At 48.2% G+C, this 11,360-nt stretch overlaps 1 protein-coding gene and 1 pseudogene across 1 annotated transcript in view; one reads left to right on the top strand and one right to left on the bottom strand.

Moving 5' to 3' along the window:
* The window catches only part of DNAH17 (dynein axonemal heavy chain 17), a 157,525-nt gene that overhangs the window by 127,693 nt on the left and 18,472 nt on the right, over nt 1–11,360 (bottom strand). The window contains exons 13-15 of the mRNA XM_008070392.1: nt 8,808–8,954; nt 2,003–2,111; nt 891–994 (exon numbers count right to left, since the gene is read on the bottom strand). Of these exons, the coding sequence (XP_008068583.1) occupies nt 891–994; nt 2,003–2,111; nt 8,808–8,954 (360 nt within the window). The remainder of the gene's footprint in view (nt 1–890; nt 995–2,002; nt 2,112–8,807; nt 8,955–11,360) is intronic.
* LOC103272931 lies at nt 7,678–8,270 on the top strand (annotated as a pseudogene).

The following is an 11,360-nucleotide window of genomic DNA, read 5'->3' as shown; positions in this document are numbered from 1 at the left end:
CCGGAACCCAGCAGGTCGAGGCTGCGGTGGCCGGGAGTGGCCACTGCACTCCAGTCTGGGCGACAGTGAGATTCCAACTCAAAAAATAAAATAAAATACAATAAAACAGAGTGACATAGATGTTGAAAATTTATGAGAGGGGGAATTTTTGAAAACTTTCTTTTGGATATATTGCTGCAAGTGTCTTTGCTAATTAGGGTGTTCATTTCAGACCACTAGGGAAGCTAGTGAAGAATTTTCCCAGTGCTCTGGAAGAGGTTTGAGTTAGAACTGCACAGCAGCTCTTCTCAGCAATGGGCTTGTTCCCAGGGGGGCTGAGTCTTGGTGAATCTCTTTGCCCGTGTTCCTACCTCTGGCATGGCATAAGGAGACCCCACTGAACTCACATTTTTTTTTTTTGAGTTGGAGTCTCGCTCTGTCGCCCAGACTGGAGTGCAGTGGCCGCTCCCGGCCACTGCAGCCTTGACCTGCTGGGCTCGGCGATCCTTCTGCCTCAGCCTTCCAAGGAGCTGGAATTACAGGCACGCGCTACCACACCCTGCTGATTTTTTGATATATTGTAGAGATGAGGTCACGCCAAGTTGCCCAGGCGGGTCTCGAACCTGCGGGCTCAGGCAATCCACTCACCTCAGCCTCCCAAGGCACGGGATTACAGGCTGAGCCACCGAGCCCGGCTTGAACTCACCTTAATGGAACAGAACTGAACTCCACAGAGCAACAAGGCTCTCTCTGCCTTGGGACTTCTCTGACACCATTGTGCTGGTCAAGAGCAATCCATGGTGGGCTCCCACTGCTTTCAGCAGCACTTTCCGTGGGCCTCTCCGCACAGCCGTGTTTGCCCCAGGACACCCCCAGACCTCCATGAGGTCTGCTCTCTGCACTCTGCTCACCTTCATGGCCTGGGAAATTCCTTCTACATTTTGCTTTGCTTTTTGCATCCTGGTCTGCAAGTTATGTAGAATTTCTCTCATCTCTTGAATGTATTGAAACACACCTAAAATGCAAGCGTGAAAGAATCTTACAAAGTGAAGACTTCAGCAAAGGTAAAAACTTTTCTTAGGTTAGCTCAATTCATCATTACGAACTAGCCCTTGGAGGATACTTCTATTCTAGAACGTGACTTCCCGAAGGCATTATTAAGTGTTCCCAGAAATGAAAGGCCGAGGAATCATGTATATTGTGACTCTTTGGAAATAGGACTTCCTTGTCTTCAAATGTGTGGACCCTTCATTCCACTCAAGAGCCCCAGACTCCTGATGCTAAAGGCCTCACCTCCGGGACTCCCAGCCCCTCCCACACGAATGGATTGTTGCAGAGACCTGAGTGTGTTTCCCAAGCTGTAGGGGCCTGGAGCAGCCGGAAAGGAGATATGTTTATAGGCAGAAGTGGGAAGAAAGAAACATGACCTCTGTGCAGAAAAGTCTAGACAGATCCTCATTTCAGGCAAGTGACTAGTGACATTTAATCCCACTTCTAGTTGAGAATGCGGATGCAGAACATGGCAGATAAGACTGAAAGGTGGCAAAACGCAAGGGAGAAGGTCGTGGAGGGAAGGGAAGCCACAGTAGGGAGCCTGTCAGAACATCAGAGATGGGGCCGGAGATGAGGGAAGATGGAGCTCTTCTTCCTGGTCCTGTGGCGTGAAGGGAGGAAGGAGACTCGTGGCTATACCTCTTTCAGCTTTTCCAAAGTCTGCCTGGAGCCAGCTGAGATGTGTGGTAAGACAACACTGGTGGCCCGGCCTCCCGCCAGCCCAGTTTGGGAAGCTGAGAACTCCTTGTGAGTTTCCAAGGAGTTTTTACCTGATTCCATTTGTACAGAACATAAATGAACTCCTTTTGGACCAGGCAAGCAGGGAGAAACAATCCTAGCTTTGAGTATAACCTGGTTGCAGTTAAAGTGGGTTCATGAAACTGGGAGGCAGAAGCAGCCGGTGAGGGCAGATGCTGGGCAGGTTGGACCCCAAGTTTAACTCAAGGTGGGATGAATGTGGCCTCAGTACCTTCGCCATTCCAGAATAACGTTGTTTCTGCTTTCAATAATTTGACGTCAATCGCTTTCAATTCTGACTTTATGAGTGGAAATTCTACCGCCCTCACGGTAGTCTTTATCTGCAAAACAGAAGAGACAGATTTTGTTCCAAACCCAACCAGATTTGAAACTGTTCTATGGTAAGGACTTTTGTTACTCAATACCCACCAAGCCAATTATGATTAGCATAATTTGGATGGAAGTTATATGTAAATCATATGTCTAGAGATGCTAACTTTTAAAATACTTTGTATTACCAAGGATTTATGTACACACTTAACTCTTAATTACTCATGGTATGGGATGGGGCAGAAAGAGTTGGAAACACAGTAATGTAAAAACAGTGAGTGTATAATCCCAAACTTCTTGGTATTTGGCTTAGAGTCATAAAAAGAGAACCGAAGAAGTACTTGTGGATTACTGAGCATTTCTGGGTTTGGAACCTCTCCTTGGTCATACATCTAAAACTCAAAATCTAGTTATGCAACAGAAAGTCCAGATCTGCTGAGAAACTGTTCAAGTTGTCCATGACAAGTGAAGGGTTTAGGCAGCCCTGATGCAGTTCTGCCCTGCTCTAAGAAATTAATTTAGTGCCTGAAAACCTGATTTACAAAACAGAAAATAAAAACAAAACAAGATAGGAGGAGCGCATATACAGTTTTTACAAATTATCCCCTTAAATAACAAGCATCTTTTGGGCTTTGGAATGCCATTCTACCTCGTAACACTTTGTGTAAAACTTTTCAAGGACACTTCTATGTAAAGTGAGGGATTTCGCAGAATGAAAACTGTACACTAGGTACTGATGATTGGCTTTTCAGAATTTTTTTTTATATTCGTTTTGGTACTTTCAATAGTTTTCCATCACTCCCCCTGTCCCCCGCCACTTTCAAATGTTTTCAGACCATTAACCCAGAACAGATGGGCAGGAGACAGAATCCAGGGTCCTAAACTGGGGCTTTGCCCAGGGTTGGAGGAACACCCCCTGTGTGTAAGGGCTATGTTTCCGGTCTTGTTCACAACTTACACGGATACTCGGGAGGGCAATTTATCGACTCACTGTCAATAGCCCAGAAAAGTCCCGAAATATTATTATGCTGTTGTAAATGTCAGGCAAACTGACAAACAAGCTGGTGGTGATGACAGCCATTAAACATCTCCTTCGGCTGGGTGCGGTGGCTCACACCTATAATCCCTACACTTTGGGAGGCCGAGATGAGAGGATTGCTTGAGCCCACGGCTTCGAGGCCAGCCTGAGCAACTTGGTGAGACCTCATCTCTACAATAAAACAAAAAAAATTAGCTGGGCGTGGTGGTGCATGCCTGTAGTTCCAGCTACTTGGAAGGCCGAGGCAGAAGGATCACCTGAGCCCAGCGATCGAGGCTGCAGTGGCCATGAGTTTGCCACTGCACTCTAGCCTGGGCGATAGAGTGAGACTCCAACTCAAACAAACAAACAAATCTCCTATTTATTATTTTCCACCAGCCTATGTTGCACACTCACACCTCTAGGACGCTTTTTCCAACTGTGTGATCTGGGAGGAGGCACACTCAAGGGGTACCTCAGACATTCCAATAGATTCCATCAAGAGCCACATCCACTCTGGCCTTGCTGGAATGTTAATGAATGTTAGTTAATGAATGTGTGTCTCTCAGCAAGAGAAGCCATGCCAGAGCGAGAAGCACATCCAAGGGACCCGGGAGCATGTTCAGAGAGGAAAAATGTCATCAATGATAAGAGTCACTGTGAGAGCTCAGATTGGGGTCTGACTTTCTTATTCCTCACCCTCATCCCACATTTTTTTTTCTGAGTTGGAGTCTCACTCTGTCACCCAGGCTGGAGTGCAGTAGCACACTCACAGCTACCCCAGCATCAACCTTTTGGGCTCAGGTGATCCTTCCACCTCAGCCTTCCAAGTAGCCGGAACTATGGGCACGTGCTACCACACCCAGTTAATTTTTTAATTCACTGTAGAGACCAGGTCTCGCCAAGTTGCCTGGGTTGATCTCAAACCCACAGGCTCAGGCTAATCCACTCGCCACAGCCTCCCAAAGTGCTGGGATTATAGGCTGAGCCACCGAGCCCAGCCTCGTCCATTTTTATTAGCAGAATGGTATTATCCATAGCTGAAGATAAAACGATGGATCGATTGGACATTGTGTGCTAGGTTGGGTTCTGTTTAGAAATACAGTAGTGGAGGGTCATTTTCTGTTTTATTTCATATGCCATTTGTTAGATTTTTTTTTTTCTGGTCACAGAAAATCTTTCTCTGTATTACTATTTCTCCACAGCTTCCGTTTTTTTCTTTCTTTCTTTTTTTTTTTTTGAGTTGGAGTCTCTCCCGGCCACTGCAGCCTCAACCTGCTGGGCTCCGGCGATCCTTCAGCCTCAGCCTTCCAGTACCTGGAACTACAGGTGCGCGCTACCACGCCCGGCTAATTTTTTGATTTATTGTAGAGATGAGGTCTCACCTGCCCAGGCGCCTTGGCTGGGTGGTGCTCCAGGGAACAGAGGAACACCAAGTCTGAAAGTAATAGTTTCTGGAGAAAGCTGACTCAAGGAAATTCATTTAGCACATGCACTAGTGTTCCACAGTCTGTAGCACAAATTAGCAAGTCAATTAAAGTTTTATCAAAAAAAAGTTTGCTTGTTTGTTTGAGTCAGGGTCTCACCCTATCACAACTCACCATAGCCTTGACCTCCTGTGCTGTCCCGAGTAGCCGGGACTATAGGCTAATTGTTTTATTTTTTTGTAGCGATGAGGCCTTGCCATGTTGTCCAGGCTGGTCTTGAACTCTTGGGAACAAGCAATCCACCTGCATCAACCTTCCAAAATTCTGGGATTACAGGCGTGAGCCACCACGGCCAGCCCTGTTACTCTTTAATTGAAAACATTTTAGGTTATGTTTCAACCATGCCTCAGTTCTTAGAATGGAGTAAGGAATGGATACCTGGTGGATTCTTTGTTGTCTGCAGGGGGAAGGGCATTTTGGGGGGCAAGTCTAGTGACAGCATGGCCTGGCACATTTGTTTTGCCTTTGGCTTTCACAACCTGTTTGTGAAGGGGGTCACTTCTGCCAAGAGCAGGAGGTTCCACAGCCTCACTCTGAATATTTAATATATCCATGCTTCTCTTCTGAAGCTTCTAAGGTGGACATTGAAATCCTGGGCTTGGTCAACACACGGTGCTATCTGGTCTCCAACCCCCTCATGAGGTGTCTTGTAAGCCTGTCCTCAACAATAGAAACGCCTTCTGAATTCACAATTCAAGTGGCAACTACCATTACCACTTCTCTCTTTGGGCATCAGGAGGTGCATAGCACAGCTATGCTCAGCTAGAACTTAGCAAGAGGGTCGGGGAGGGGCGGGACAGGAAGTGGAACCAGCTCAGGCTCTGAGTCAGGGACTAAACTTTCCATTCAAGGCCCTGTAAGGCAGGACAGGCACCAAGGCCAGAGAAGCAGAGCCTGGCCAGGAGGTGGCACCATAAGGGCCCTCCATGTCAGGAATCTGGGAGTGGGTAAGTATGTCTTGGACGGACTGAGACATGAAATTCAGAAAAAAAATATATTCTGGGTCCCAGACAGTTTTAGTTGGGAGTGAGCTGGCGACAAGAAATATAAACCCCCTCGAGCTAGCTTGAGTCATGGCGGTGAGGGGTGGGGGGTGGGGGTTCTGGGAAAGTAAGGCTATATAAAGGAGACCTCACAGATAAAACTGAGACAAACCTGGGGGACCACGGGGACCCGACCTGGAAAGTCCACTTGAGGGCTTCTCCTCGGTCCTTTGGGTCTCTCTGTTTCTTGCCCAGGCCACTCGGGCTTCCTGCTCCACTGTCCTGCTCCCTTCCTCCTATGGCCTCTGTTCCTGCTTGGTGGTCATTTCTCTATGCCTCGTGGCTCTGGTGTGGGTAAGGTTGGGGCTGCATGCTCGATCCACGCCCGTGCCCACCAGCATCTGACTGACACTTCCTCTCTGGGACCCGATTCCAAATTCCCAGAAGTGTGGGGAGAGGAGACCTCACCAGCCCCTTTTGGATTAGGTTTCAGTGGAAGGTTGAACGATGGCTCTCAGAGATGTCCACATCCCAATCCCCGAAACCTATGGCTGTGTCACCTGACGTGGCAAAGAGAATTTGCAGGTGTGATTGTGTCAAGCATCTGGATGAGGGGTACGGGGATGGTTGCGTGAGTGGGCGGGATTGTCCAGGGAGCAAAGGTCATCACAAGGATCCTTAGGCAGGAAGGTCACACTAGAAGCCAGCGTGAGACAGAAGAAGAGGCTGGAGTGAGGTGCTTTGAAGATGGGCCGATGTGGCTGTGATGGTTCATTTAGTCGAGGTCTAGGCCACCGGGTCCCCTGAGTCAACACTGTCTGGGTGTGTCTGAGAGGCTGTTTCCACGTGGGATTAGCATTGGATGGTGGACTCAGTGAAGCAGATGGCCCTTCCCAAGGTGAGTGGGCGGCATCCAACTCACTGAGGGCCTGAAAGGAACACAAGGAGGAGGGAGGAGGAATCCATCTTTCCCCCGTCTCACTGCCTGAGCTACACACCTCATCTTTTCCCACCTTTGGACCCGGAGTGACACCATCTGCTCTCCTGGTTCTCAGGCCTCGGCATCAGACTGAATTATGCCACCTGCTTTCCTGGGGTTCAGCTGGCAGACGGCAGGTTGTGGGACTTCTTCACCTCTAATTGCACGAGGCAACACATCTCTATCTGTATCATCTATATATCTATATTTCCATCTATGTCTTATATCATCTATATCTCCATTTATTTATATCTAGATCTATCTGTGTATATCTATGTATCTTATTGGTTCTGCATCTCTGGAGAACTCTGCCTAATGCAGTAGCCATGAGTCAAGGAACATGGCCACCTCTAGAAACTAGAAAAGGCAACGAGATAGAACCCACCCTCCCTCAAGCCTCCAGCAGGAGGAAGCCCAGCTGGTGCCTGGACTTCAACAGAGCAAACAGATTCAGGGCTTCTGACTTCTAGAAGTAGAAGGTGAGAGATGTTTGTTGTTCTAAGCTGCCAATTTGTTACAGCAGCCACGGGAAACAAACACAGTGTTCACACCCGGCTCACTCTGCTGTGGCTTGGGGTAGGGCAGGGGCAGGGTTGTGCGCTAGAAACGGTCGGTCGCCTTTCCTAGGATCTGTGGGTGGATTCCTCGAGAAGCGGGTGGCTGGAAGGAAGACAGGCACGGTAACTGCCTGGAGCCCCGAGACCAGGCTCCCTGGGCCCCCTTCAATTGTCCACTCATCTTCTGGGTTCGTGTGCCTGGAAGGAGACACCCTGAACAAGCTGCCCTGTGACTAGAAGGGACTGTCCCCCAGGGTTAATCGATTACTGGCAACTCTCACTTACAATCAGCCTCTTTGTGATGGCTGTGCCTTGCTTGATCCGATGGTTGTCAGGAGTCAAGACCCAAAAGGAATTCTTCAACTATGGAGCTAAGCGGGGAGTGCCACCTCCCAGGCACCTCACATACAGCTTCCTCACAATACTCCTAGTCTGGATTCCAGGAAATGCCCTCCCCTCTTAGTGGGAGCAACAGAAGTAATGTCAGACAACTTTAATACGACCCAAAGTGTATTTATGAGAGCAAAGCCTCTATAAAGACTCATGAACACGGATGGACCCGCTGAGCACCGTCCCAGTATCTGGACCCCACAGCTGTTCTTGTCTCCACACCATGGACCATGCTTCCCAAACCTTCTTGGGCCAACGCTGGCCTCCCCCAAACTGTGAGCTGCTCAAGGAGGAGCACGTGGTGGCTGTGCTAGGGATGCCCCACGGCTCCGCTCCCATGACATCCACCATGATCAACATCTACAGCGACACCCCTGTGCCTGGCCATGCCATCTGGTCCTTGTTCAACACATGCTTCCTGAATGTCTGCTGCTGGGGTTCATGGTCTTTGCCTACTCTGTGAAGTCTAGGGACAGGAAGATGGTGGGTGACGTGACTGGGGCCCAGGCCTATGCTTCCACCGCCAATCGCCTGAACATCAGCACCCTGATCTTCAGGGTCCTTGTGACCGTTGGTGTCATCCTTGCTCTAGTGTTGGTCTTCCTAGTGTATCCGCAGAATATGAGGCAACATCAAGACCATCATCTGCCCGTGGCTGGGGCCCCATGTACTCTATCTTCCATTTCTCGCCCCCTGCCCCAGCCCCTTTATACAGCAGTTTGCACGCACACACTTTTCTACAATGGTGGTCAATAAAGTGCATGTGCTGGTAAAAAAAAAAAAAATCATATAACATGAGTCAAAGTTTCCATTATCAGCTGTTTTGAGTTATCATTACCTTGGCTGCCACGATTTACATGAATAGTAAAAAGTGACTTGAACTACATTTAAATATTAAACTATACTTATTTATTCTGTTTCACTTAGAGATCTTATGCCAGTGTTTGTTCTCAGCAAAAACTGAAACTTGGCCAAAAAAAAAAAAAGCAAAACTAGGCCAACACCTGTAATTCCCATGATTTGGGAGACTGAGGTAGAAGGATTACTTCAGGCCAGGAGTTTGAGACAGGCATAGACAATATAGCGAGAACTTCATCTCCAAAAAAGGATACTAAAAAGTTAGCCAGGTGTGGTGGCACATACCTGTAGTCCCAGCTACTCATGAGGTTGAGGCGGGAGGATCCCCTGAACCCAGGAGTTTGAGGCAGGGGTGAGCCATGATCCCACTATTGCCTGGGTGACAGAGCAAGACCATGATTTTTTAAAAACAAAAACAAAGTGATACCAACTCACCTCATTATACCAGCCAACAATAAGTTCCAAGTTGCCCACAAACTTCCGGAAGGTTTCATTGTCTGAGAACAGCTTCTCTGCGCTGCGTGGCATCTCCTTTTGCTGCTGGAAATTCAAATACTTGACTTCTCTCAGAACGGCCACCAGCTAAATGGCAAAGGAAGATCAAGAAACATGTCAGAAGGCAATCTTAATAGAGCAGCATTTCACAACAGAAATGAGGCTCTGCTGGGATGTTTTCACAGTCTCAGGAATTTGAAAGTTGGGGGTGTTGGTATGTGCTGGCAGGATCAGGTGGGACGTTTCACCCTGTTTGATGGTCCTGAGCCAGAAAGTGCTGCCATCATCATTATCATGTGTAGATGGCATCATCACCGAGGGTGGATGACCTCATCGTTGTGAGTGGATGACATCATTGTGGGTGGATGGCGTCATAATTTTCTTGTCTCTGTCCTTACCTATTCCCCACCCTCAGGTTGTGTAGAGAAAAGTTGCACAGCTTGACTTGGGTCCTCCCCTGGATCTAACCTTCCCTCTTCCCTCTCCTCCCAACCAGTTATGACCCCAGAGGGCAAAAACAGGGACATTCCTTCCAACAGCGCTTCTGTCTACAAAGCCGTTCTCATCAAGATCGAGACAACCTCCAAGGTGCCGAATCCATAGGTCATGCCATAGGGTTCATCTCCCAGGAACTCCAAGAAGCCGGTCACCCCTTCCTCCTGGGTACACACTTTCCTCCTGGCCTCCAGGACACCAGACACTCCTGGTCACGGAGTTATTCGTCTCTTTGGATAATTGCTACCTTTCCATGTTGGAGCACCCGCCACAGAGCTTGGTCCTTCTCAACTCGCTGTCTACTGAAGGAGGTGTGATCTCATCCAACACTTCAAAGAGCACCGGTGTGTGGGTGACTCCCACGTGGATGCCTCCAACCCAAACCTCTCTCCTGACTTCTGAACTCCTACATCCGTCCACCTGCTCAATGCCTCCATTGGATGTCTACTTGATGTCTCAAACTCAGCAAGGCCAAACCAGAGCGGCTCATCTTCCCCTGTGGTCGGCTCCACCTGCCGCCACCAGTTGCCATCTCAGCTGATAGTGATCCATCCTTCTAGTCACCGGACCCCAGAGCATCAGGGCTGACTCCTCTCTTTCTCTCATACTCTATGTCCAACCTGCTAGGACTCTTCCCGGTTCTAGAATCAAAACCCTGTTGCTCGTCACCACCTCCATTGTTGCCACTCTGGCCCCAGCCACCACCTCCAAGCAATCATCTCCTGCTTGGATTGCAGTGAAAGGCACCTAATGGGTCTCCCTGCTCCTTCTCTCTTCCCACCGTCTTTAATCTACGCACCACACAGCATGGGGAAAGATCCTTTACAAATACAAGTCCGATCGTAGCACATCTCTGCCCCCAAACCCCCCACCCTACTGGCCTCCTTGCTGTTTCTGGAACACACCAGGCTCACCCACACCTTTGTTGTTAGGCCTTTGCTTTAGCGGTTTGCCCTGCTCGAAGGCTGTCCGGTCCATCTCTGCTTGGTGGGCTCTCTCATCTCCCATGAGTCTTTGCTCACATCTAAAATTGCACCCGCCCCTTTCACCAGTTCTATTGGTCTCTTAATTGACTCACCCTTCCTGTTTTTTTTCCTGAGCCAGAAATGTATCATCTGTTATACCTGCTGACATATTATATACAAGGTCTGACGATTAAGTTCGTGAAATTATCCTAGAAAAAGTGCTACATACCTCATTGCTGAATATCACTAAGGTCACCTTCAAAGGACTCCCTTTGGGAAGCTATGCACTGATACCAGCATCTAGTCCACCCATCAAAGCAATTTTGGAACTCTTTTTCTGGAATGGCCATCAGAGCTGTTGTCATATTACCCTTGATGTCCTAATGTCATCAAATGTCTTCTTTTCAATATTTCCTTTATCTTTGGGTAAAGAAAGAAGTCACTGGGAGGCCAGATCAGGTTAGTAGAGGAGGGTGTTCCAATACAGTTATTTGTTTACTGGCTAAAAACTCCCTCACAGACAGTGCTGTGTGAGCTGGTGCATTGTCATGATGCAAGAGCTCCTTCGGGACCATTTTTGCACGCACCTTTCTCATGTCAAGATTTTCGGTTTAGATTTTTCTGTTTCTCTATCAGTGTCTATTTGGTCTGTCATGCTTCTCACAGTCATCCAACGATTTGACCGCAGTGATATTCAGCAATGAGGTATTCAGTGCTTTTTCTAGAATGAGCTCTCAAACTTAATTGTCAGACTGCGTATGTACCGCTTTCTTTTTCTTTTTTTTTTTGAGTTGAGGTCTCACTCTGTGACCCAAGTTGGAGTACAATGGCTCAATCACAGCTCACTGCAGCCTCCACCTCCTGGACTCAGGAGCTCCTTCTGTCTCAGCCTCCCAAATAACTGGGACTACAGGCACGTGCCACCACACTCAGCTAATTTTTAAGTTTTTTTTTTTTTTTTTTTTTTTGCAAACAAGGCCTTGCTATGTTGCCCAGACTGGTCACGAACTTCTATGCTCAAGCAATCCTCCCA

The sequence above is a fragment of the Carlito syrichta genome, unplaced genomic scaffold, assembly GCF_000164805.1.
Source record: "Carlito syrichta isolate Samal-C Ts95f unplaced genomic scaffold, Tarsius_syrichta-2.0.1 Scaffold313381, whole genome shotgun sequence".
Taxonomy (NCBI): Eukaryota; Metazoa; Chordata; class Mammalia; order Primates; family Tarsiidae; genus Carlito; species Carlito syrichta.
Note: the sequence above shows the minus strand (reverse complement) of the source record. Positions and strands in the feature narration are given on the sequence as shown.